General features: G+C 40.3%; 4 protein-coding genes across 4 annotated transcripts; all 4 read right to left on the reverse strand.

Annotated features, from left to right (window-relative positions):
- Nucleotides 1-6,307: 6,307 nt before the first annotated feature.
- Nucleotides 6,308-7,720, reverse strand: LOC126575534 (27 kDa glycoprotein-like). The gene is made up of 6 exons (XM_050236264.1): nucleotides 7,589-7,720; nucleotides 7,269-7,515; nucleotides 7,036-7,199; nucleotides 6,830-6,959; nucleotides 6,632-6,752; nucleotides 6,308-6,543 (listed from the first exon to the last, which is right to left on the reverse strand). Exons 1-6 carry the CDS (start codon nucleotides 7,638-7,640, stop codon nucleotides 6,499-6,501), a joined length of 759 nt encoding a protein of 252 aa, XP_050092221.1. The 5' UTR covers nucleotides 7,641-7,720; the 3' UTR covers nucleotides 6,308-6,498.
- A 3,669-nt stretch (nucleotides 7,721-11,389) lies between these two features.
- LOC126576625 (uncharacterized) lies at nucleotides 11,390-12,564 on the reverse strand. The gene is made up of 6 exons (XM_050237931.1): nucleotides 12,519-12,564; nucleotides 12,196-12,448; nucleotides 11,960-12,123; nucleotides 11,742-11,871; nucleotides 11,552-11,672; nucleotides 11,390-11,467 (listed from the first exon to the last, which is right to left on the reverse strand). The coding sequence occupies exons 1-6, from the start codon at nucleotides 12,562-12,564 to the stop codon at nucleotides 11,390-11,392; spliced, it is 792 nt and encodes a 263-aa protein (XP_050093888.1).
- A 927-nt stretch (nucleotides 12,565-13,491) lies between these two features.
- On the reverse strand, nucleotides 13,492-14,661 carry LOC126576627 (27 kDa glycoprotein-like). The gene is made up of 6 exons (XM_050237932.1): nucleotides 14,587-14,661; nucleotides 14,264-14,516; nucleotides 14,028-14,191; nucleotides 13,822-13,951; nucleotides 13,631-13,751; nucleotides 13,492-13,560 (listed from the first exon to the last, which is right to left on the reverse strand). The coding sequence occupies exons 1-6, from the start codon at nucleotides 14,630-14,632 to the stop codon at nucleotides 13,492-13,494; spliced, it is 783 nt and encodes a 260-aa protein (XP_050093889.1). The 5' UTR covers nucleotides 14,633-14,661.
- Nucleotides 14,662-15,503: 842 nt separating this feature from the next.
- LOC126575533 (27 kDa hemolymph protein-like) lies at nucleotides 15,504-16,800 on the reverse strand. Its single transcript, XM_050236263.1, has 6 exons — nucleotides 16,685-16,800; nucleotides 16,373-16,619; nucleotides 16,114-16,277; nucleotides 15,901-16,033; nucleotides 15,710-15,830; nucleotides 15,504-15,636 (listed from the first exon to the last, which is right to left on the reverse strand). The coding sequence occupies exons 1-6, from the start codon at nucleotides 16,728-16,730 to the stop codon at nucleotides 15,580-15,582; spliced, it is 768 nt and encodes a 255-aa protein (XP_050092220.1). The 5' UTR covers nucleotides 16,731-16,800; the 3' UTR covers nucleotides 15,504-15,579.
- Between the last annotated feature and the right edge of the window lie 9,245 nt (nucleotides 16,801-26,045).

Below are 26,045 nucleotides of genomic sequence, written 5' to 3' on the forward strand. Positions count from 1 at the left end.
TCCCTGTCCTCGCAAGCAAAAATCCATGGCTAGGCACATAAAATAGAAGTTTAAGTAGTTGTTGATCTGACTAAGTAGTTCATTTGAATGAATAATATCGCAGTGATTTAATATTGAAATCGCTTTTGAACTCTACAAATCTTTTATTTATTCATAAAAATATCCAGCAGATGTAATGTATATGTTACTTTTGTTACTGTTATGTTACTTAGTAATTCAATCACAGGACAGTTCAGTGCGAGAAAGTAACCAAAACGGAAATCCGGGTTTGTTGTCCATTCGATATTATGGTTCAGTCGAAAATGGTATGAACACGGCATGTTTCTTTACCTTCATGTTCCTTGTCGAGCTCGTGAGAGTTCTAACACTAATATTTTATAGTAACATCGATCAGTCGCTTGTAAAAATTCCTAAAACTGTTCTTAGTTTGCGTTCTGTTGGACATTGCTTCAAAAAGGGGTTTACGAAAGACCTTTCTCTTATTGGGCAATATTGATCTACGCGATGGTGATCATTGTTGGAGGATTTAAAGAATTATCTGGAGGAGTTTGGATACCTTTCACCATTGGAACAGCTTCACCATTCGTCACCAAGAATAGAAATTAATGTAATGAAGCCAGTTTTAAAACGAATTCTGGGTTGTAAAATGATGAAAATCAGAATGAATAGGATGGATGAATACATTCAATTTAAGCGCCACTATCGGGATTACGGACATAAAATATGAAAAGACTCCATTACAATCTGAAAGTACTACACAAAGCCTCTGGGCCTAGCTACAGGATTAAAGGATACTGCAAGTGAAAGCAAAACTTTTAAGCCCACAACCTGACCTCCACAAGAATTATGAAAAGACAAAGAGAGAGAAAGGGAAAGAGCGGCCCAATCACCTCCTTTTAGCCTTCCCTAGAATCGAGAAAAAATCAAGAATCGTACAGGCATCTCCTCGATGCGGTGGAAGGCACGATACTGCCAACAGTTTGTTGCCTTCTGGCGGAAGACGTGAAGCGTGTTGGAAAGCTTTCGCGGAGGAATTTACCGAGAGTTTCGGAATGATGATGTACACCGAAGCGTAACAACGGAACGGAGTGAAATGGATTCTGGCCGGCAATGGCTACAGGAATGGATGGTATGGTGTTGCTCATCGACACCGTGTAGCGCTCATGGTTTAATCGTGATTCCGGTACGATGTTGCAGCCTGGCGATGGATTAAAATAGCGACCTGGTCGACGCAACCTAGCTAGAGGTAGGAACAGTACCATACACCGAGTCAGGTGATAGGATGCAACATCATTTTACGGCAGATAATTAAGAAGTCAGCGCGTCAACTAGCGAGGCATCGCAGGCATCCCATCCCGGAGACGGTATTGAAATAATTCCAAAGCCAAGGAATGGGTGGTTGGGGCACTATCGTTAGCACCAACGAAAGTCATCCACTTTGTGAAAGATTTTCTCGAGTTTTTCTTCATCCAACGGAAACGATGTTGCTGTTGATGTGGTGCTTGCCGGATCGTCCTGTTCTTGAGGCAGATACGATAATGGTTTGTAGGTCATTATGATTACGATGATGAGGTGGGTGCTAAACGAGACGCGTACGCGTACCTAGTACTTACCACATTGTAATCGTTTTATGGGAAACTATTTTTTACCTTTCGATTTAGAAGAGCAAAGCTCTGAGGTCTCAAGAGTATCATGTGATCACTTCGGGAAGCACCTTTCGCAAAATGGAATGTTTGATTATTTTAACGATGAGTTTTTGGAGAACCAGAGAGGATTCCACTGATGATGATGCTAGGAATCAACTTCATCATCTAATGGACGTTGCAATGGCACCTGTTTGGACACGTCGACAGCTCATTTGCCATCCAAGGTTGAAAGGTGTCGAAATGAATGTCGCGATTAGCAAACAAATGTACCAGCACCGTTCGTTGTCCCTAATTTGGGGGTCACCATTCGGCGGCATACACTGTTGCGATGTCGCGGTAACGTCATCACAGCCTTAGCTATCGGAGGACATTTTGTTGCATCTGGCGTGTGCCAAACAGGGGGTGGCATACTTTTCTACAGCGGCATTTGCATACCCCGGCCACGGTCTTTTATGTTCTCTGTTCGGCGGCATTATTGCATCATCGATAGTGGCGGTGGCGACGACGGTATGTCGACATCACGTCACGTCAGAATTGGCGTCACCACCTTCACCGGACAGACTAGAAGGGAACGGAACACGGTATACCACTTACACGTAAGCATTTCAAACAATTGCAACCACCTTCGATCGGCTAAAGCGCCTTAGCTCGGTGGCTCGGTAGATGCGATCGCGTTCATTGCGCAGTGCCATCGGCGGTTCGCATGGATAAGCTTTGATCCTGGCCGTCGTATCGGTCTTACTCATGGGGATTATGCTTACACGCTTCATTATCTGATGAACGATAAAATTGGCGAGCATTGGCACCGACAGTGTGCTGGACAAGCGGCCATTCCGTTTGCAGCCCAAGGTGATGGTGGCGCATGCCGTTTGACTTCTTTTGTGTATGAAACACACTTTGCTCGCTACACAAATCCACGCCATTCAAACAATGTGAAGCAAATTTATCACAATTGATCCATTTTATCCGAGTTTGATCAAGGGCTTTGACCTCGCGGTGTCCAAACGAAAGCTATTTATTTGTTCGGTGCTTTGTAAAAGTGTTTCCAACACTTGTTCTTACGAATAATTGCTAATTCATGAGAATCAAGGTACTAGCATTTGTTCTCCATTAACTTTCTCTTTCTAAAATCATTATATATCTTTGTTTGAAAACAAATCTGTTTGTGTTGTTTCTAGCATGAATCTGCAAGGCATACGCTCTGCATAATGGAGTTCGAAGCAATGCATCTGTTAGTTTAGTTTCTTCTTAGTTTATGTGAGTTGTATTTGGTATTTATTGTTGTCTAACTTTGGCAAACCATCCACAACTTAGTTCTTTTATCACATTAATTTTCTGTACTCTTGTACTGCAAACAGTTCTGTTAATATGCTACGTTTCTGATTCTTCTTTATCACCTTTAGAAACTCCCATATCCCATTTCGTCTGATTAATTTCATAATCATTTTTCGATCAATTGAACGCACTGCATGGGTCTTTTTTAAACCATGAATGGTGAACGTTTCAAGAATATTTTTGAAAAATGAACAATTCTTATCTATGTTTGTCTTATCGTCAATCCTTCTGTCAGGTTCTCTAATTCATTGTGAGAGCAATTAAATAACTTTGTCAATCAAGCAATTTTTAGCATAATACGAGAAAATAATGTATCTATTTGTCAACTTTAGTGAAGTGCCAATATAATTCTCGTGATGTGGAAAATAACAAAAGGATTTACAAAAATACTTCCTTACATTTCTGCCTAATTTTTACCCCCGTTCCCGAGTGGCGACGGAATTCTTGCTTTGCTCATAGAACTCTCTGACACCACACATCTCTGTATAGAAATCATCGATCACTCGGCGTTGTTGAGTTCCAAGTGTACAACAACAACATAACTTTCTTTTATAGCTGTTAGAAAATATACAACTTAGAACGACAAACATATTTTTTCTGACACATGGTCTTACACTGATCAGAACATCATCAAAGCAAGAGACCAGCGATCGCGCTTCATCACAGTATCTTTTGGAAAGATGTACAGAACGTGTTAAAGACGGAACAAAGTAAAGCATGTTATCATGAATGACTCATTTGTTAAAAAATGTTCCTCGCGTTGCGTTGGTCAGCTGGTCGAAATCCATCTTCAAACTTCCTACTCAAATTTGAACACACAAGTTTTTTGCGTCTCTCGTGCGATTCCATTACAACCGAGAAGGTGGCATCGATGCCAGTGTTTTTTCTGCATTGTTCTTTTCATCTTTGTAGACATTCCAACTTATTCTGTGCAGCTGATTTAATCGGTCCATGTGACATTGATATCATTGGAGATCCATCACAAACTGCCCAAAGAAATAGCGATGAGTGTTGATGAATATGCTCTGCTGATACTTTCACGTGCAGTGCTTACCTACTAACAGTGACAGCCCAATGAAGAGCAATATAATACTCAACTTGAACATTCTCAAGAAGTAACTATCGACTACTACCGGTGGACAACTTTCAGAAACTAGACCTTTTTGCGAGCGAAGTACGGCGCTAACTAATGGAAGAGGGTGCACTAAAATGCGATCTGCACTCGAGATGCCTCGAAAGAAAAAGAAATTCAGCCTAGCTGGTCTGATAAGGCAATAACTGTTAGTGATTGGACGGGATTTTCCACCTTCCTCGAGATGAATAAAATCACACAATACAACATCAATCCACGTACTAAAGATCATCATTATTCTTTAATACGTGCCCAAGAAGCATGGGGAATTTTAAGATTGAAAAAGCCTGTTTTATAGACTTGTTTTCTTCTCTTTAGTGAAATACTTTTTCATTTTAATTACACACTTAAGTACTTATGTACTTTGGTTTTGTGTATCCTTTCTATCCTCGCGAAGCAGACCTCACGTTGATTGTAGCGAAGGACACAGCTGTATACAGCTTAGTGTTCGTTAATGTGCGTCAGTCTAGCCCTTTAGAGACGCGCCGCACGCAACGGAATAACTGATTTATTTTATGACTGATTACATACATTATAAACAAATGTCAAACGAATTACTACGAACCAAATTGGCCAATTGTATTAGATCTTATTCGCTAATTTCATAATGCTGTTTTTTTCATTCGCATCAATCAAAATAGCATCTTCCGGCTCATCCTGGCCGTTACTTACGTCGGCACAAGGCGCTAGACGCATTATAGCATTCTTGGGCACATCGTAGATGCTTGCAATGTCCGACAAGTCACAAGCGTCCAGTAGATCCGTCACGCACTGCCTGTGATCCGAAAGAATGCTAAAGAGAAAATCACCACACATATAGTTTGCGATCTTAATCCTTACATATACGATGATTTTCTTTTCGTTACCTGCATTGATCCTGAGTCAGTTCGGAAGCATTCCAAAGACTTTTCCATTTACTCGAAAACGCGTTTGCGCACATTGTTAATTGATCAACCTTCTGCATCAAACAATTCTTGCGTGTTTCGTCTTTCAGTTCTGGTGATACGAATGCAATAATCAACCATTTCTTATGATCTCACGTATTTAGCAATATGAATACTTACTGAATATGATTTCTCCATCGTTTTTACACGCAAGATTCAATGCTTCCGGAATGCTGGTAGCAATAGCATGAGCTATTTTGAACATACCATCCTTGAGACAACGTCTGAAGCTAATTAGCAGGTCATCTAAGCAGGAAATGACTGTTGATACATCAGAACAGTATCTTATAGAACGAACAAATAAAAATTAGCGTTGAAGACTGGACAACTAAAATAATTTGTCATCGTCAACTCACTTGGTAAAGAACTCTGCTCGGGATGTATTTGCTATCTGATCAAGGAATTCACTGTTGTCGAATTTCGACAGACAAGTTGAGGTTTTAGCGAACGAATCCAACAGCACTGAGAAGGCGGCATCGGAACCAGTGTTGTTGCTGCTTTCATTTTTATGAGAAAATTTAGCGATTCAAATGATTCACTCGACCCAGAACTCATACCAAACAATGGAAACATCACAGGCTGTTCAAGGAAATACCGATCAACATTAATGAAGAGGATGAGCTGATATTTTCACGTGTAATGCTTACCTACTAACAACGACAGCCCAATGAGGAGCAATGTTACACTCCACTTTGACATTCTTACGATCTCTTCCTATCAAGCACCTTCGTCAGAAAAGATTCCAAAACTCGATCGTTCGCGAGAGGAGCACTCCGTTAAATAATCGAAAGCGACACAACATACTGGCCTAGATGCCGAATTACAGCTGTGTCGCACTGATAAGACACTAGTTGAAACTTATGACATCATTCCGGAGCATGTCGAATGATTACGCAAATTAAAAACCATCGCATTGAAATCACTTCCTAATCGCTGCCCGACAAAACAGAGTTTAAACTAATTCGTTAGATGAATGAGAAGTCGTTATTTTGGCTAACTGATTTCGCTTAAATCTTCTTTTTACAGTCAATGACTTTGTTATAGCTCTGTCGATTGTCCGAATGTCTTGAAAAAAAAACAACGGTTGTTCTCAAAAATAAGTTACTATCTAGCTTAACTCATTTTGTGCATTCAGCTTACTTGGTGCACGAAGGATTTACATACTACTTCGTTTACTGCTCACGCATAATTACAGTTGTTCAACGAGTTTGCTTCCAAGACAATGTTCTATGCGAAAAATTGTATTTTGTGTTGTTTTTTGCTGCAAATCATTAGCTTTATTATGCATTCGTGGTTTTCATTTCATTAAGCGGCCAGTCATTCTGCTGCTCGGTACTTCGAAGTGTGGGGATGGCCAACAAATTTGCTTCGAAAGAGCGTCGCCGAAATTGTAGCGAAAGCTTATCTCCCCAACTATAACCCTGATCGTTTGCCCTCTGTGCTAAACCTCATTAGCCGAGTTCATATCAATCAGGTCAACCTTTGACTGTTCCGTAGATTTCGAAGAAGAGAAAGGGGCGAATGTTCAAATTTTGTCACCTAATATTACGTTTCTGCCAAAAGATGTTACTTACGTTTACACAAGGCGTCTGAAGTAAAAAGGCATCTTTTACAATATCGAAAATGCGCAGAGCATCCGACAAGTTACAAGCGTCCAGTTGTTCCTTCATGCACTGTCTGTAGCTCGTAATTACGCTGTTATGAAAGATTCGCCCAAAAGTTATCATTTCGGTTGCGAGCATGAACTTTCGTTGAAGATCTTTGTCTGTTACCTGCATTGATCCTTGGTCAGTTCGGCCGCATTCCAATCGTAGTTCCAGCTAGTCTCGAACGTGCTAACACACATCTTCAATTGATCAACTTTCTGCATAAAGCACACCTGATTTTTCTCGCTTTTCAGTTCTAGACGAGACGCGTACAATCATTTCCCAGTGCTCAGTGAATCATTTTGAATGAGAACCATCCTTCCTATACTTACTATATATGATTTCTCCATCGTTTTTACACACAAGGTCCAAGGCTTTCGGAATGCTGTTAGTTACGCCCTTCAAGAGATTAAAGTCTCGCTCATTCAGGCATGGTCTCGAACTGGCCTGCACGGCATCAAAGCATGAAAAGAGCGTTCGTGCTTCAGCACAGTATCTATGAGAACGATCAAACGCAAATTAGTGTTGAACACTGAGAAAGTAAATCAATATGCAATCGTCTCACTTGCTAAAGAATGCTGTTCGTGTTGCGTCCGTCAGCTGATCAACAGCCATCATGAAACTCTGGCCATCGAACTGAGACAGACACATCGTGGAGTTAGCGTACGCTTCCATTACTGCAGCGAAGGCGAAAATAGAGCCAGTGTTTTTTTTGCACTCTTTAAACAGTCTTTTCGCAAAACCCGGCATTCCCGCCGTATACATTTCGTCCGGATCAGAGCTCTCATGGGACAGCGGAGATCCATCACAAACTGTGCAAAAAAAAAAAATACCAATGATCATGAATGGCAAGGATCTGCTGATACTTTCACTTGCATCGCTTACCTAGGAACAGCGCCAGCCCAATGAAGAGCAAAGTAACACTCCACTTTGACATTCTCGCAACCGTATTATGAACCACCTTCAGTAGACAAGATTCGCAAACTGGAGCGTTTGCGAGCAATACACGACGTTAAATAACCGGAGGCGATACAGCATAACCGAAGCCAAACGTTAGTCTAAACATACTGATAAGACATATGCTAATAAGGGTTGAAACTGGTTCTTGCATTTGCTGTCATCAATGCTTTCTCAAGCCATTTTTTTAAGAACTTGTAACAAATATTCTCCCTTTATAATTAGAAGTGTGTAAAAGTGTCAATGTTAACTTATGTAACCAACAACCGATGTGTAAGTACACCGATTTGTACTTTTTTTATAAAATTGCAATCAATTTGAATGATTTGATGCCGAGATTTTACGTCAAAAACCTACAAGATCACGTCATCAATCACGGAACAGATTTTTTTTTAATGATTTCGCTGTGTTTAGTTTAGTTTTGTTACTGATACTCTGGCTTAGTCATCAGGTGCGCTAACCAATTCTATGGATCCTGCGTATTCTATGAAGTAAAGAGCGTATGTTGTAATCAAATGTCCTTATCTCAACACAGCACGTTACTTACGTTGGCACAAGGCGTCAGGGCCCACACAGCATTGACGGATATATTGTAGATTTTTTCAATGTCCAACAAGTCACAAGTGTCCAGTTGATCCTTCACGCACTGTCTGTTATCGGAAAGAATGCTAAAGAGAAAATCACCACACATATAGTTTGCGATCTTAATCCTTACATATACGATGATTTTCTTTTCGTTACCTGCATTGATCCTGAGTCAGTTCGGAAGCATCCCAAAGACTTTTACATTTACTCGAAAACGGTTGAATAAGTCTTTGGCCTGAGACAGTTTCTACACACAGCCAAAATTTGGCGGCTAAAGTCAAAATTGTCGGCAAAAGTCAGAAGCTCCATATAAAAAAAATAATGGTGTGTGTAGGTACGCTTGAAAAGAAGAACTTCAGAAAAACTACAGAATCATCGCGAAATAACTTTAACACACCTGCAAACAGCTTTTTTTAAAATATAATATGCTTTTAGCTGATCGGCAGACACATAATGCTGCACTCCAGTGTACGCCGTACCGTAGATGTAAATTTGTCTCCATCTGCCATTATTTTTTCCAAAATGTTGGAAAAATGAAGTTCTCTTTTTTTGACTTTAGCCGCCAAATTTTGGCTGTGTGTAGAAACTGTCTGAAATTCAAATGGTGACACAATTTTTTTATCCCTATGATTTTTCGATACTAGCAACGTTCACACAAATCCTGAAAATGTTTCAAGACATTCTGTTTATAATTACCTAAGTTATTGACGTTCAACTAACGCTACTTTTGTGTAAATAAAAATTATGGATTCAAAGCATGGATTATCATTGTTATTTGATGGGATAAAATAACGTCACAGCACACGAATGGCTTGAACAGTGTTATAAGGAATCTGCCCCGTCGTAATCGAAAATTTTAAATTTTAAGTTTAAGTTTTAAGAGCAAGGCTAAGGTTTTCTTAGACGAAATTGCTTTGAATCCATCATTTTTCTTAACACAAAAGTAGCATCACTTGAACGTCAATAACTTGGGTATAATTACCAACAGAATGACTTTAAAATTTTACAGGATTTATTTGAAGTTTGGTTATATCGAAAAATCATGAGGATAAAACATTTCAGTCGAGATTTATATTTCAGGCCAAAGAATTACTGACCCACCTGTTAACTTGTTTGTTAAATTAACGTGAAGTGGTTTTTTCGGCAAATGATTTCCATAGAAGAATCTTTTAACAGTCAACAGGCTTTATTGTAGCATCGTCGATTATCGGAATGATCGATTGTAGTCAACAATAAGTTACTGTGCAGCATAACTCATAAAATAACTCATTTTGTGCGCCCAGGATTTACATTTCTAGAAAGCTGAATCATATTTTATTCGTATACTAGCCACACACAATTGCAGTTGTTCATCGGTTTGGCTGTTAAAAAGTGTTCTACGAAAAAAATGTATTTAGTGTTGTTGCAAATTATTGCCTTTATCATGCATTCGTGGTTTTTATTCCAGTTGCCCAGTACTTTGAAGCGTATATTGGGAAGTCCAACAAATTGGCTTCGAAAGAGCGTCGCCGAAATTCTAGCGAAAGCTTATCTCTCCAACTATAACCCTGATCGTTTGCCCTCTGCATTAAACTTCGTCTGCCGAGTTCTTATCAATCAGGTCAACCTTTGGCTGCTCCGTAGATTTCGAAGAAGAGAAAGGGGCGAATGTTCAAATTTTGTCACCTAATATTACGTTTCTGCCAGAAGATGTTACTTACGTTTACACAAGGCGTCTGAAGTAAAAAGGCATCTTTTACAATATCGAAGATGCGTATAGCAGCCGACAAGTTACAAGCATCCAATTGTTCCTTCAAACACTGTCTGTAGCTCGTAATTACGCTGTTATGAAAGATTCGCCAAAAGTTATTATTTCGGTTGCGAACATGATCTCTGATCTTTGTCTGTTACCTGCATTGATCCTTGGTAAGTTCTGCTGCATCCCAATCGTAGCTCCAGCTATTCTCGAACGTGTTAACACACATCTTCATTTGATCTAGCTTCTGCATAAAGCACACCTGGCTTGTTTCGCTTTTCAATTCTCGACGAGACAGTGAAGTGTGAATGATTTTGAATGAAAACCATCCTTATATCCTTCCTATACTTACTGTATATGATTTCTCCATCGTTTTTACATACAAGGTCCAAGGCTTTCGGAAAGCTGCTAGTTACGCCCTTCATAATATTGAACTCCCGCTCTTTCAGACATGGTCTCCAACTGGCCTGCACGTCATCAAAGCATGAAAGGAGCGTTCGTGCTTCAGCACAGTATCTATGAGAACAATCAAACGAGAATTTATGTTGTACTGGACAACCAACGCAAAATGCCATAATCAACTTACTTGGTAAAGAATGATGTTCGCGTTTCGTCCGTCAGCTGATCAACAGCCATCATGAAACTCTGGCCATCGAATTGAGACAGACATATTGAAGAGTTATAGTACGCTTCCATTACTGCAGCGAAGGCATCATTTGAGCCAGTGTTTTTTTTGCATTCCTTTAGCAGTCTTCTCGCATAACCCGACAAGCCCGAAGGATCTATTTCGTCCGACTCAGAGCTCTCACGAGACAGCGAAGATCCATCGCAAACTGTTCAAGGAGAATACCAATGATCGTAAATGAAAAGGATCTGCTTGATACTTCCACTGGCATCGCTTACCCACTAACAGCCTAATGAAGAGTAAAATAACACTCCACTTTGGCATTCTGAAGACGTTATTATGAACCACCTTCCTCAGACAAGAATAAGGAACTGAATCGTTTGCGAGCAATACACAACGTTAAATAACCGGAGGCGATACAGCATAACCGAAGCCAAACTTCTGCCTAAACATACTGATAAGACAAACGCTAGTAGGGGTTGAAACTGATTCTTGTATTTGCCATCATTCCTACTTCAACCCCTTAGACATGAAATTGCAATTGAAATCTCATATGACTGCTCTACTGTGGAGAGTCACATGTTTTTAAATGTTGTTTTCAGGTATCATTATAATTTCAATATTATTTCTCAGGTATTTTAAATTATTCCATCATCAAACACGAGTATTCCAATTTTTGTTTGATTTTATATTACTTTCATTTTTCTTTTTTATATTATTATATTTTAATGCTTCCAATATGCTTCGAAATAACTTCGATAGCCGTACTAGAGCCACCTAATACCTACACCTTTTCGTCTCCGTTTAAAACATCATTATTCGCGTTGTCCTGATGGGATTCATCCTTTTGTTCCTCGGTATTCTGTAAAGAACACAGTAAATGATCAATGCAATCTAATGAACAATGCGATCTTATGTTACGCTTCCGCAAGAACGTGTTACTTACGTTGGCACAAGGCGACAGGCGCAGTACAGGATTCATGATCATATCATAGATGCTTACAATGTCTGACAAGTCACAAGTGTCCATTGTGTCCTTCAAGCATTGTCTGTAGGTCGTAAGTATGCTAAAGAAAGATTATGAAAGAAAGTGATATCAGTTGCGGCCTCCAGCCACGTATGTTCGATTACGTTACCTGCATTGATCCTTCGTCAGTTCAGTAATATCCCCATCGAAATTCAAATTCCTCTTGACCGTTCTGGCACACTCCGACAATTGATCAAACTTTTGCGTGAGGCAATCGTGGCGTGTCGGATCTTTCAGTTCTAGCAATATAAAATTTGATTAGTATTTTTTGCGGGGCTGATGGTTTGAATCTGCATTAAGACATTAGACACAACTTTCCACACTTACTGTATATTATTTCTCCATCGTTTTTACACACATAGTTCAGGGCTTTCGGAAAAACGTTGTACACGACCTTCAGAATTTTAAAGCCACGCTCTTTGAGACATGTTCTCAAAGTAGCCTGCACATCATCAAAGCAAGGAAGGGCCGACCGTGCTGCAGAACAGTATCTATGAGAACGAACAAACGTGAATTAATTTTAAAGACTGGACAATCAACGCAAAATGTGATGATAGACTCACTTGGTAAAGAATGCTGTTCGTGTTTCGTTAGTCATCTGATTGAAATCTCTTTTTAAATTCTCGCTTACTGTTTTGAATTCAGACAAACATATTGAAGTTTTCTCTACGGATTCCATTACTGCCCAGAACGCGGCGTTGGAGCCAGCATTTTCTTTGCATTTTAATTGTAGATTCAACGTAAAAGACGAATAGCCCGTTGTATCTACTTCGCCCGAATCAGAGCTTTCATGGGACAGCGGAGATCCATCACTAACTTTTCAAAGAAAATACCAATGATCGTGAATGAAAAGGGTTCTGCTGACACTTCCACTTACATCGCTTACCCACGAACAGCCCAATGAAGAGCAAAATAACACTCCACTTTGACATTCTAACGACGTTATTATGAACCACCTTCAGACCACCGCAGACAAGATTCTGAAACTGAATCGCTTGCAAGCAAAGCACGACATTAAATAATCGAAGCCAAACTTCAGTCAAAACGTACTGATAAGACAATCACTAGTAGTGGTTAAATCTGGTTTGCCGTTTGCCATCATTCCCAAAACATCTATTTAAATGAACAGGAAGAGCTTTCCCAACAAAACATAATTTTTAAATAACTTGTAGCAAATATTCATGCTATATAATGAGCAGTATGTAAAAGTATCAATGTTATTGTATGTAATCAACATCACAGAATGATCTTTTGAGGGAGAGATTCATGATTCTTATGAGGATTATCCCGGACATGAGCTAATCATGGGAGTCTCGGTGTTGGATTAAATGGTAAGCGACCCAACTCCTTAAGGAGGCTTCGGTATTTTTTTTTTTTCGGGGACATATTTTTTACATTTTTCCGAGAATGCTGATCTTTTCAAGAATATTGTGTATATTGTGTATATTATTGTGTAAAATCGAAGAATTGTTCGTAAATCGTTCAGCACGATCGCAGTTTCTTCAATAAAGCGCACCAATAAAATGATGATGATGATTCAAAAGAACTCACCCACTACAGTAATTCTCCTTCTTCAAGGACACTCAGAATTCTTAAAATCTGCCACAATTCCATGCATCGTGATTCGCTACTACAGAATGCGGTAGCGTTTAACTTTGTAGCTTCGGCTTTTTTTTCTTTTAAAACGTGTATCAGATTTACAGTAGCGCATGTCACGCTTTTCACTCTAGTAATTTTTGTTTGATTTTGTATTATTTTTCAATCTTTTTTATTATGTATTCTTGCTTGATAATAGAGATCTTAATCCGGTATAGCTTTGATGGCTTTTCTGGGGCACACCAACCGCATACCCACATATTTTACTCTCTGTTTAAAACCTCATCAGTGGAGTTTTCCTGATGCGTTTCGTCCTTCGGTTTCTCGGTACTCTGTTAATTACAGAGAAAATGTTTAAACAATCGATCTAATATTACGCTTCAGCAAGAACAAGTTACTTACGTTGGCACAAAGCGATAAGCGCAATATCGGATTTACGATCATATCATAGAGGCTTACAACGTCTGACAAGTCACAAGTGTCCATTGTGTTCTTCAAACACTCCCTGAAGGCCATAAGTATGCTAAAGAAAGATTTTAAGTGATATCGTTTGCGGCCTCAAATCATGCATATTCGATGATTTTCAGCATTACCTGCATTGATCCTGTGTCAGTTCGAAAATATCCCATCCGTAAAACACACCCGTTTCGCCGTTTCTGGCACACTCAAACACTTGATCAAACTTCTGCGTGAAGCATTCGTAGCGTGTCTGGTCTTTCAGTTCTAGCGATACGCATTCAAATTGTATTATTTACGGGGTGGACGGTTTGAATCTGCATTAAGACATTTTCACACTTACTGTATATTATTTCTCCATCGTTTTTACACACATAGTCCAGGGTTTCTGGAAAGACAGTCTGTGTGACGTTCAAAATTTTTAAGTCACGCTCTCCGAGACATGGTCTCAAATGAGCCTGCACGTCATCAAAGCACGAGAACAGCAATCGCCCTTCAGAACAATATCTACGAGAAGAAATCAAACCAAAATTAATGTTGAAGAGTGGCAACCAACGCAAAATGTGATAATCGACTCACTTCTTGAAGAATGCTGTTCGTGTTGCGTTTGTCATGTGATCAAAATCGGTTTTAAAACTGTGTGCTTTTATATTGAACTCGGACAGACATATTGAAGTTTTCTCTGCCGATTCCATTACTGCCCAGAATGCGGCGTTGGAGCCAGTGTTTTTTTTGCATTTTTTTATTAGGTTGATCGTAAAAGTCGAATGGCCCGTTGTATCTACTTCGTCCGAATCAGAGCTTTCATGGGACAGCGGAGATCCATCACTAACTTTTCAAAGAAAATACCAATGATCGTGAATGAAAAGGGTTCTGCTGATACTTCCACTTACATCGCTTACCCACGAACAGCCCAATGAAGAGCAAAATAACACTCCACTTTGACATTCTAAAGACGTTATTATGAACCACCTTCAGACCACCGCAGACAAGATTCCGAAAATGAGTCGCTTGCAAGCAAAGCACGACGTTAAATAACCGGAGGCGATACAGCATATTAGCAGAGATACTCCGAATCCGCAATACAGCCTAGTCGCACTGATAAGACAACTGCTATTAGCGGTTTGACCCGATTTGGCCTTTTTGTGATTTTCATGTGTCCTGTGTGTTTATTTATAAGATTAAACCAGTCAAAAGCTAATGATTATCGCTTTAAAAACGTTTTTGATACGCAGCCTGTGACGTGTTCTGGTGAGCGTAGCCTGTTCTAGAAGTAGTGGAAATTTCGGGCTATTCAAAGACCTCAAATTTTTGATAACAATTTATGCTAATTCGTTTTATAGAATACATTAACGGTATCATGCACTTATCCATTTATACCAGTCAATATATTTTTTTAAGCAAAATATGCACTTTTGTCTCACATGTGAAGCAAACAGAGTGCACATTTGGACTGAGCATTTGTTATAGTTTGATGCAGACTTTAATGTATTACCATTTGCAGAGTTAACAAACATTCAAAGTAATGAATGCAGTCAATATCTCAGAGCGGTTGCATAATGTTTTGAAGGAGGGAAAGAGGGGAGAAAATGGTTATCTCGATCATTAATTAGTAGTAAAACCTCGTTTTTATTTCTCGACTTTTTAGAGGTTTTCTATCACTCCTTTTTTTGCTGCAATCGAGTTTTAGACCCTGTTTTTTCAAGCTTCTGTTTATTCAAGCAAATGTTTTTACTGAAAATCCATGGCATCTTCCAGTTTCTCGCAGATGTTCCGAAATATTCCATCATCAAACAAGCGAAATAAATTAGGATTCGATGCTATATTGATTTTCAATTTCCTTTATTACTTTTTCGAGATACTTCCAAACAGCATGGTTAATTGTATCATCTGCTTTAAATCACTTCAGTCGCGTTGTTCTGATGCGTTTCAACCCTCAGTTCCTCCGTAGTCTGTTAAGTAGAGTTAATAATAACTGTAATAATGAGATCTAATATAATGCTTCCGCCAGTGCACGTTACTTACATTGGCACAAGGTGTCAGACGCAACATAGCATTCATGGGCACATCGTAAATGCTTATCAAGTCAGACAAATCGCAAGCGTCCAGTGGTTCCATCAAGCAGCTTCTGTAGCTCGTAAGTATGCTAAAGAGTAATTCGGCACAAGTTATTATTTCAATAGCAGGGGCTATTAAAGGATCACTTTCTTAGTTACCTGCATTTGTCTTGCGTCAGTTCGGAATTCCAATCATCATTCCATATTGCGCTACTCATATATTTACCAACACACTCCGACAATTGTTTTCCTTGCTCCATAAAACAGTTCTTGCGTGTCTCGTCTTTCAGTTCTAGAAATACGTATGCAATATCGAATTATTTTTCGGCACCCGCCGATAATTAAGCATAAGAATCATCCTTTAATACTTACTGAATATTATTTCCCCGTCGTTTTTACACGCAACGTCCAAGGTTTCCGGAAAACTGTCAAAAAATACCTTCATAACTTTGAATCCACTTTCCTTGATACATGGCGTCATACTATCGAATACATCATCAAAGCAAGAAACGAGCGGTCGCACTTCAGCACAGTATCTATTGGAACGTTCAACAAAAAATTAGTACATTTTAATGTGTATCAACACATTAAACATCTGAGCATGAAAAGCAAAATGTGAAAGTCGACTCACTTGGTAAAGAATGCTGTTCGTGTTGCGTTCGTCAGCTGTTCGAAATCGGTGTTAAAGCTCTCTATATCGAATTTCAACACACATCTTGACACATTTTCAAATGATTCCATTAATTCCAAGAAGGCATCATCGGAGCCAGTGTTGTTTCTACATTGTTCACTTATTTTTTCCAAAAAATCCATCTTGGTCGGTGCATTTGATTCATTTGACTCAGAGCTCTCATGGGACAGCGGAGATCCATCGCAAACTATTGAAGGAAATACCGATGATATTGACTGGAAAAGATCAGCTACTTCTACGTGCACAACTTACCTATCAATATCCCAATCAAGAGCAAAGTTACAATCAACTTCGACATTCTAAAGTCGAGCTATCAACCACCTGCAGGAAATAATATTCATAAACTAGACCTTTTGCGAGTGAAGCACAGCGTAAACTAATGGAACCCGGAGCGTCACACTGCCCGAGATGCCTCGAATACGAACTACGACCTTGTCTTTACTGATAAAGTAGCAGCAGCTGGGAGATAATGCACGTGTTTACTACTCATACGGAGGAAATCACGAATTAAAGAGCTCTCATTTGCAATCATTTCCTTATCAAATCCAAGCCGGTCAAACCATTCGCATGCTACGAGCGAATGTACTGATAATGCGTCCAAGTATGCGTCTGATGTCCGACCAAGTGATTGGCATCAGGCATCAGGACCACATCATAATGGTTTAATCATAAATCTACGCTACCTCTAGAATTGGGCTTGAGTGAGTGCAGGAAGCTCCCAATCACCGTTACAGCTGCTCGCAATCGCTCAATGCTTGGTCCATGCCTGTTTCGTCTTTCGAGTGATACGAATTGGGATTGATACGAGAGGAATAATGAATCATTTTTCTGCGCTTCACGTAATGAGAATGCGAACCTCAACCTTCAACAGTTAGCGAATGTTATGTTTACATTGTACTGACCCTGGCTTTGACCTGGCAGATTATCTGGGCTGATTTGGAGTTCCTGAATGTGGGTCCCAGAGCTTTTTGCTTGTTTTTCTCACAAGTAACTGGCATTCACCAGATAATCTTGAATTATTTTCGTAAAAATTGTCAAATAATCTGTTGGAGATTGTATTGTTTATTCTATGGAAAGTGTATGGCCTCACTAATAGCCTAAACACAGGATCTTAAAAACTAGACGCAAACTTAAGAACTAGACGTGACGTAGGTTAACATAAGAGAGTACTTAAAACGCGAAACAGCTGGATTAAAGTCGAACGTCGTGTAAAGTAGATTGAATTGACGAAACATTGACAAGAGCGGTTCATTATAACTGTAACGCTGCGTACGGAACTAGAAGAATTCAGGGATAAGGACAGCAGCCGAATTGATGCCGGCTAGCGACTCAAGTAGCTCGCTGGCTCAAAAAGTCACTGTTCTCGTGACATTATCTGATGCTTTCTATCTTTGCAAGAAACGACTGATTACAGCTTAGGACAGCAGCTAATCGATTGTACAATCGATTGTTAGCCAATGACGCAGATGTTGCAAAGCAACACATGGTCTTTGGATTAAATCGATCTTTGATCCTCTTTGAATCGAATTTAGTCGTCAAGCCATTTTCTGAAAACTTTCTTTAAAGTACTGTTCGACAAGCACATGACCCATTGACGAAAAAAGGTGATATTCTGAAAGGGACAGGCCTGGTGAAATAAGCAACTTAGGTAGAACCACCCAGTTGAGTGTATTCAAGACTATTTGGAACCTTTTTTTTGCGTGCGCGCTAGAGCGTTGTCGTAGAGAAATATCAAATTCTCATATCTTTGTTCATAACCCGTTCGTTTTTCATGAAAGCAAGGAACAATTTGATTATTTGGTCGTGCTAGCGTTATGCCTTGACAGTTTCACAAAGCTACTACAGTTCGACACACATCTGATCGCACCAAACACACAGCATTGTCCTGCGTTCAAAGCAATTTGGACTTGCGGTAGAAGATGATAGTAGGCCGAGATCTTTTAACAATTTTTTTCGTTTTAGATGCTCAAAATATATTTACTTTTCATCGCCAGGCACCACAAGACAATAATGGCTTTCGTTTTTGTCTACAGGGTGTACCATAAAAAAATGCAAATGCTTTCATTGCTCTGTTTTGAGTATTTTTTCAACACCAATATGGCATTATGGGGTATCGTTGTGTTCGTAAGAGTCTTATCTGTCAAATGATGTATAATAAGTACCCATACAAAAGATGTCTGTCCGGAAAAATGTATTCAAAGGCGACAGTGTCGAGTTTGCTTCGCGCCCAAGAGAAATCTCATAGATATAACAGCGGTCCTCAGATGTATTCTTGGCATTGTTTACAGGATTAAACGTTCTATTCATGAAGGGCCAAGGCCTAGGAAACATGTTAGTGATCGGCAACGATCTGAGCGCACTGAAAAAGTGGTAGGATCCGTCAGAGCAAAAGTTAGCGAAATCCACTGCAATCCATATGAAAGCTTGCATAAGAGACGAATATCTCAAGATCCTGCCTGCATTGGTTGGCCAAATATGACCTAAAAGCAATCTCTAGAGCTAGGGTGAAGCGTAATTTAATAATTGAAAGGATAAAACATCTTTAGAAAGGATAAAACATAGTTTGAAAATGGCACCAGTTTTCATACAATCCAATACTAAAATGAATATTGATGTTTATATCACTTTTTTGAAGGAACACGTTTTAGCATGGATTAAAGCAAACTTCAAAACACCAGAAAATGTTGAGTTTCAGCAAGATGGAGGCCCCTGCGATACGTCTTAACGGTCTGAAACATGGTTGAAGGAAAACATGAATTTTTGGTCGAATGATTTATGCCCTCCAAGCGGTCCTGAATTAAATCGGTTGGGCTATTCAATATGGGCATTTGTTCGACCTAAGACCTGTGAACCATAACACCATACACGGTTGGTTCGCTGAATTCGTTTATCATCAAAGCCTGGTCTTCTAAGTTGGACACTTATGTTAACGAGGGTGTTCTCGAATTCGTAACCGCTTGGAGAAATTAATTGAGAAAACAGGCCGACAAACCCACTCATTTTGTTTGTTTTTGATAAACAAAGAAATATAGAGCGAATGAAATACTTTCAAACAGTAGAAAATATAAAAAAATGGCTTTAAACTTCAAATAAAGATTTTTGCATTTTTTTATGGTACACCCTGTAACAAACAAGATTTCACTTGTATTGGCGTTGCTCCGTCTGTCTTTCGTTCAAATCGAGAAGTACCCATTTTCCAATAGTTAGAACCATTTTATGGTACTTAAGCCTTATTGAAATAGCTGGTTGAGTAATTCCTAATTACTGGGAAAGTATTTTTTACAATTGTGTGTCATTCTCATATAAAAGAACTTGATACCTACCGATACCGATAAATAAAGCCCTACAACCATTCCATGCGAACAACTTCAAACCGATCTCGAAAGATATTCGGTTGAGTGCAGATAGATGGCTTAGATCACCAGTCCTCCGAAGAGAAACCCGAGCAAAACATGGCCCCACGATTGATCAATTAAGAAATATATCTCACAATGGAGAAAAACGTTTGTTCATTAATTCTGAAATTGTCAGCAACATGGTCATGGTAGGAATTATTGTAATTTTAACATTAATTACGTATATTTGGCTAAAGATATAACATCTTTTCATGTCAAAAATTACTCGTACTCCACCAGATCTGCCGTATGGCGCCTTCAATATTATTTGCCTTTGAATGTGGTCACAAGTAGAAATGGTTTAAAAAGCGCTCATTCTGGCATCAAAAGGAAAAAAACCTTGAATGTTGTCAACAAACATCAAAACTACCCTTATCTGCAGGTCTCTAAACTGAAGGAATTTAATCATTTAATGGCTGTATTGTTTGCCTGAGGGCGAATGTCCTGCACGAAAACCGCTCCAAAATCGCTCCCAAGCCACCGTCATTTCATTCGATTAACATCCTAAATGGTAGCCGAGATGCACGCGTTTCGCGCCCTGCAATCCGAATTCGGGGTGTCTAATGGAGTAATAATTGTTTTCGGTCTTCACCGCCCGACACTCACAGAACGCCCCCAGAAATGATACAAAAGATGATCGCGACCGCCCGTGTGTGGCTGCAAATTATTTATGAAATTACTCTCCCGACCAGCTTGTTTCGACTGTTTCCGAAATCCTTGAGGCATCGAGACCTCTTAAAAGAAGAAATGATTCAGCCACGCACACCACGCGCTACAATCGGTGACTAACCGCGTGCAGCCAACGGCACATCGAAACCGAGATCTTCTTGGCTGCTCGTCAGCCATGAGTCAACGACGTCGCCACGGCAGACGAGATGGCCAGAGAGCGAGCACACTTTTGGGTGAAGGAAAAAGGGGAAAGAAAGCGCAAACCACCGGTTGATTGGTGGTGGCCACGATGTCAAGAAACGGATTGGCATTTCGCGTTGCCTTTTTCCTGCGCTCGGATGGACGTAGACGGACGGACGGCCGGCCCGGCCGTGAGCGACAAAATGTCTGGCAGCAACACAGTTGAGCTGAGTCCGCGAGAGTCACAAACGGCATTCTAGCCACAAACAGAAAGAAGAAAAAAAAACGGTTCCCGGGACAGTGGAAAAAGTGAAATGACCTGAGATGAGGTTATGCTGGCTTCATCATCATCATCGGAGTGATGCGATCTCGATCCACGTTCCGTCGGTTGCATAATATGGTGCAGCACCGAGTATCACGTGTTCTGCGTGGCGAAAGGCAAACATTCCAGATGCGTTGCTGTGCCAGATGTGCTGATTACAGACCAGGGGGGGTGCGTTGGCATTGCGTTTGTTTTTTTCGCTGCGTGACGTGCCGGAGATTGAAGATGGTATCCCTTTTTAAATGCATTTTGATCCGACGCAATCGAATGGCATCTAACTTTCATCCATAGATCTAGCACATGCAGAAAAAGAGATTATTCACTCCAATGTGTTGTATTATATTGTTTTCACTTCAAGGTACTCAATTAATCATATTTGCTATCCATTTCAACGGAGTTTTAGAGCTCTTTAATCTCTAGCGCATCTTTTGAGGCTCATTTGATGTGTTTATTGCCAAGAATAATGGAGTTCTGCACCAATGTTACTAGACAACTGAATAATTATTAGGTCTATGCGTTGAAATCCGCGGTGTTTGTACCAAATTTAATCGGTTATTTCTCAATAAATCTTAACAATCTGCTTATTAAACATATTGACTTTCGCTAGCCACTACTTTTTACTATATTTTGGGCAATTTTCGAATTTCATGTCGAAAGAACGGCTCATCTTTTGAAGCAGTTTAGAAGCAACTTCCAAACAATTTTTTAATCAACCAAACAAGAAGTATTTAGAAAGAACAATGTCTGGGGAATACTGCGGGGAGGGTAATATTTGGTCTTCGAGGTTTTCAAAAAAGTTTTCATCGGTTTTGCAGCATGCGGTCTAGCGCTAGCATGTTGAAAAAAAAGTTTATTACGTCATTTTTCCTAATTTTACCGTTTTTTAGGTCAGAGCTTGCTTCAAATGGATCAATTATTGTTGATAACGTTCTCTATCAACAATTTCATGAGTTTCCGAAAGTTCTTAGTGCACGACACACGTGAAAACGGGATTTTCTCATTATTTTGGTGTACCCGAACCTTCTGTGTCTTTAAAGACAAAATCTCCGCTTCTAAACCTTTGAAGCCAGCTTTCACATTTTTTTTTGTATCGTAACATGTTCAACATAAGCTTAAATCAACACATAATAATTTTCAGCAGCTGTTTTCTTGAAATGAAAAAAGGTTTTTAAATCTCCCCGCAAAATGGACTTTTCAGGCACCAAACTTGACATTTTCAACTGGAGAAAAAACTATGTTGTAGTCAATATTATGAACGGTGCCTTATAGCGTTTTAAAGGTATTTAGTTATACTTTAAAACGACATAACAAATGAGGATGTAAACCATCCTCAAACAAAATGGCGCCATGTATTAGCAAAACCACGAATTTCAATGCATACACCTAATAAAAAAGGCTCTATAAACATGTTAACCAGATGATCTTCATCCCATGATTTTCCTTAATCCGATTTAGAAATGAGACCAGATAACATTTATTATTTAGTCATTGGATCATGAAATGTTGGGCTGCTTTCGATCAAGTCGATCGCGATGTTGCTTAAATTTTCAACTAAATAACTATTATAACTATTAACTATACAACTATTACTAACTATTATGGCGTATAAATTATTAAATATATAAATATGGCGTAGTAAATATTTTTAGCGCCATTCTAGGTTTTTTTTGGCTTGTTTGTTGGACGACAAACAGTCAAAACGACTATTTGAGGCAGAGGTAAAAAAATGGTTTTTTGACGAAGGTTTTTTTTACTGTTTTTTACTTATGCAAAAGAATTTCCTATTTTTAGGAAGGAACGTTGAGTTTTTAATTTAAAAAGAAAGCGTCTATTTTCGAGCAAGCAACCTGATGTCATGGTTGTGGTGGCGATGATCACCTTAACAGCACCGTCGACAGAAATCGATAAATCGTATCGACACCATCGCTTAATTGAATTTTTAGCAACGCAAAAAGTAACAAAAAAACACAGCAATGAAACTCTACTCCTCCCCTCACATAACCATGGCACGATCGCAGATCATTAATATCTGTGACGCGGTTTTTACGCGACCGAGAACGATCCACGGCCAGTGGCAGTCATCGTGGTCGCAGTCTGGCTGACACATTTGCGGCGAAAGCAGCAGCAGCACTCCGTTTCGATTCTGGGCAGGAAGTGCGCCGTAACCGGTCCCAGATGCTGCTTCTGCTTCGCTATCCGCATTCCGTCTTCTGTTTGGTGACGCTCTATTTGCAACACAGAAGCGCCACGGCCACGGAGCTCAACCGAGAGTGTTGTTTGTTGGCTGTGCGCTGGTGGTTGGTGCTTTCTTCATCGCCTTCACCAAATCCTAACACGGACTTTATGACGAGATAATTAATCAATTGCTTTAGTAGCGCGAGCAGCGAAAGATTTGCTGACACAAACTCGGATGAGTGATTGCGACTCGCGAGTCCATTTATCATGAGACGTAACCCGATGGAATCGCGTTTGTTGAATTGACAAAAGTTGACTTATGGATCGTGAATCTAAAACGCGAAACAGTAAGCGCACCGAAAAGGTATGATCGCGAGATGGACCACCACCATCGAGAGCACCCTTGGGGGGATCGAGCTGATCGCACCATGTGGGCGCACGCGAGCGCTACCCAACAGATTGAAACAATTTAAACACATTTTCGATCATTACCATGCCACACAGACGGAGAGGAGTTTATTTTGCCGCGTCTGCGATGTACATTTCCGGTTTGCGCGACCGTCATCCGGCTTCCATCCCTAGCTGACATTGAACTGTAGCAAGGCGGTAGTCGAATCGACGGAATTGTGTTACTATTTATTGATCCTTGTCTCGTGCGGCCATAAGATTTCGATGAAAAAGGGGATCGTGCAACACGGCTGAGGTTGTAATAGCAAACAAAAGGTTCGTGCTCGCGAGTGCAACAATGTACCAAGCAGAAGCAGAAGAGCGCAAACGGATATCGGAGCATCGATTTCGCAAAATCGATTAGAAGCGATTAGAATTTAGAAATGTGTTAACCGCGTGCCACGTGTTCCGTCGGTGGTTGGTGAAAAAGATCTCGCGGAAAACATAACTCATCTGTGGCCACGCGCCTGTGCTGCTGCTACTGGAGTCACTAATAGGGGTGTAGAAAAGGGGGGAGATTGCTCGATGATAAACCGACAAGCGGCGACCGAGCGACCGACCGGTCGATGAGATAACCATTTGTCAGCCAACCGCGTGCGCCGACGACGTTTGACGCTTAGCGCCATGGATAATGGATGGCCTCTCGCGTCGGCTCGAATGTGTGATCGGTGGCGGTGGCCATCATCATCGGCGGCTTGCACGATGGACAGGTGAGCACAAACGGGTGCCAGCCATCCGACATTTTGACCCTGGATTCCGCGCGGTGATGATGTGCGATCAATTTGAGCCACACCCGCCCTTTTGCTTGTCTGCTGTTGACCTTGATGGGCGAATGGAGATAAATCATCTTTTCATCGATCCCCGTACGATCGTTTAAGAGAAACATCTTCATTAAGGTCCCCGGGGGTTCACGGGAAGGCGAGACTCCTAGACAACAATGTCTATTGGGTTTGTTCCAAGTCTCGAGGGGTTGAGATGCGTGTTCGGAGCACGTGAAATTGCCATTGGATGCAGTCTCCGTTGGCACGTCGATGCTATTACAACGGTTGCCTCCCTTACGTTGGCCATTCTCACCGTTACACCGTTCGTTCTGAAACGCGTCGATCCACCAGTTGGTACCGGTTGGCCGGTAAGGTAAATGTGAAACAAGACTGATGATCGGCCGTGCCAGGGTGCGCAAAATAGTTGACACAATTGATGGTAGCGTGCGATGCATATCGATGCGTGGCATGCCCAACCAGCTGCATCTGTTGCAGCATCGCTTTGCATACAAACGCACGGAGGAATGTTGATAACGATCGCCGGTCGCCGTGGTGTGTGATGCCGTGGCACACCGTTTGCTAGTTTGGAGCTGGGAAGTAGTTGAACCAGAGTCTGTAGTGACTCCGTTAGACAATGTGCTTTACGTACGAAGATGGCCAAGGAGTGGCCGGAAAGGGGGAGGATAAGGTATTTTAATTGCTTCTAATCAAATCGATTTTGCGAGTGTCAACACAGCGTATCGTATCAGTTCCGAGGGGATGGGATGGGTTATGAAAAACAAAGCGATAATTGCTAATATGTAAATGAGGAACTTCCTTTTGTCGCGTCTTTTCTGAATGGGGCGATTGCTTTAGGTGCAACGAAACTGAGCTCAATCAACGATGCTTTTATAAACGTAATCGTAGATTGATAGCAAAATGGTGGTGAAGAAGATATTAAAAGCCATGGAATGGCGAAAGCATTGACGGTCAATGGCATTTGATCGTCTTATATTCGCATGCATTTTCAAGGACTTAACTTATGGCAAAGATCTGAATAATAGTGAAGCTCCTTTTAGGCAATCCTGTGTCCATTAACTATCTCGTTTGCGGCCATAACTATAATTTCTGTAGTCCAATATGCCTCCCTTTTCTAACTATAAGGTTGAACGAAGGTTGCGAAATGGACTTGGCGCATTGTACCTTACTTTTGCTTCTTGTAACACCCAGATCCGGATAAATGTTCCCAAATGAGCTTTTTAATCCGGTGAATGGTGTACCGAAATTTAAAAACTCGATTGATTCATCTTAATGCAAGCCACTCCATTTTATCTCGAAATCACACGTTGTTTTGTTTGCATCAGCCATAGCGCTTACTTGATTCATATGATCACATTGTTGTCAAGAACCTCAAGAATAATTCAAACGTTGTTCTTGGGTCATTAGTAGACGTCCATAATGTAGTCCTCTTACTCATTTTCACAATAACGAGGGGCGCAAATTTTATCCTGCTGATTTTTTTAGAATCTGCACTAAAGCGTAGGGTCTTCTATGGCCTTGAATCCAAAGATACTGCACTTTACTCGTTGACCTACGTCGAGACAATTTCAAGAATATGGTGTTCCACGGTGCATCAATAGTTTACTCAATCAATAAATCAATTAATCAATAGTAAAATCGTAGGT

The sequence above is a fragment of the Anopheles aquasalis genome, chromosome 3 (assembly GCF_943734665.1).
Source record: "Anopheles aquasalis chromosome 3, idAnoAquaMG_Q_19, whole genome shotgun sequence".
NCBI lineage: Eukaryota > Metazoa > Arthropoda > Insecta > Diptera > Culicidae > Anopheles > Anopheles aquasalis.

Coding starts and splice junctions, on each gene's coding strand:
- LOC126575533 (XM_050236263.1), bottom strand. CDS start 16,730: ATGTCGAAGTTGATTGTAACTTTGCTCTTGATTGGGATATTGATAG. Junction 16,620..16,684: donor CTTGATTGGGATATTGATAG/GTAAGTTGTGCA, acceptor TTCCTTCAATAG/TTTGCGATGGATCTCCGCTG. Junction 15,637..15,709: donor GTCTGACACCTTGTGCCAAT/GTAAGTAACGTG, acceptor TCTACTTAACAG/ACTACGGAGGAACTGAGGGT.
- LOC126576625 (XM_050237931.1), bottom strand. CDS start 12,564: ATGTCAAAGTGGAGTGTTATTTTGCTCTTCATTGGGCTGTTCGTGG. Junction 12,449..12,518: donor CTTCATTGGGCTGTTCGTGG/GTAAGCGATGTA, acceptor TTCTTTGAAAAG/TTAGTGATGGATCTCCGCTG. Junction 11,468..11,551: donor GCCTGTCGCCTTGTGCCAAC/GTAAGTAACACG, acceptor TGTTCTTTACAG/AATACCGAGGAACAAAAGGA.
- LOC126576627 (XM_050237932.1), bottom strand. CDS start 14,632: ATGTCAAAGTGGAGTGTTATTTTGCTCTTCATTGGGCTGTTCGTGG. Junction 14,192..14,263: donor CGAACAGCATTCTTCAAGAA/GTGAGTCGATTA, acceptor TTCTTCTCGTAG/ATATTGTTCTGAAGGGCGAT. Junction 13,752..13,821: donor CTGACACAGGATCAATGCAG/GTAATGCTGAAA, acceptor ATCTTTCTTTAG/CATACTTATGGCCTTCAGGG.
- LOC126575534 (XM_050236264.1), bottom strand. CDS start 7,640: ATGTCAAAGTGGAGTGTTACTTTGCTCTTCATTGGGCTGGCGCTGTTC. Junction 7,200..7,268: donor CGAACAGCATTCTTTAGCAA/GTGAGACGATTG, acceptor TCGTTCTCATAG/ATACTGTGCTGAAGCACGAA. Junction 6,753..6,829: donor CTGACCAAGGATCAATGCAG/GTAACAGACAAA, acceptor CTTTCATAACAG/CGTAATTACGAGCTACAGAC.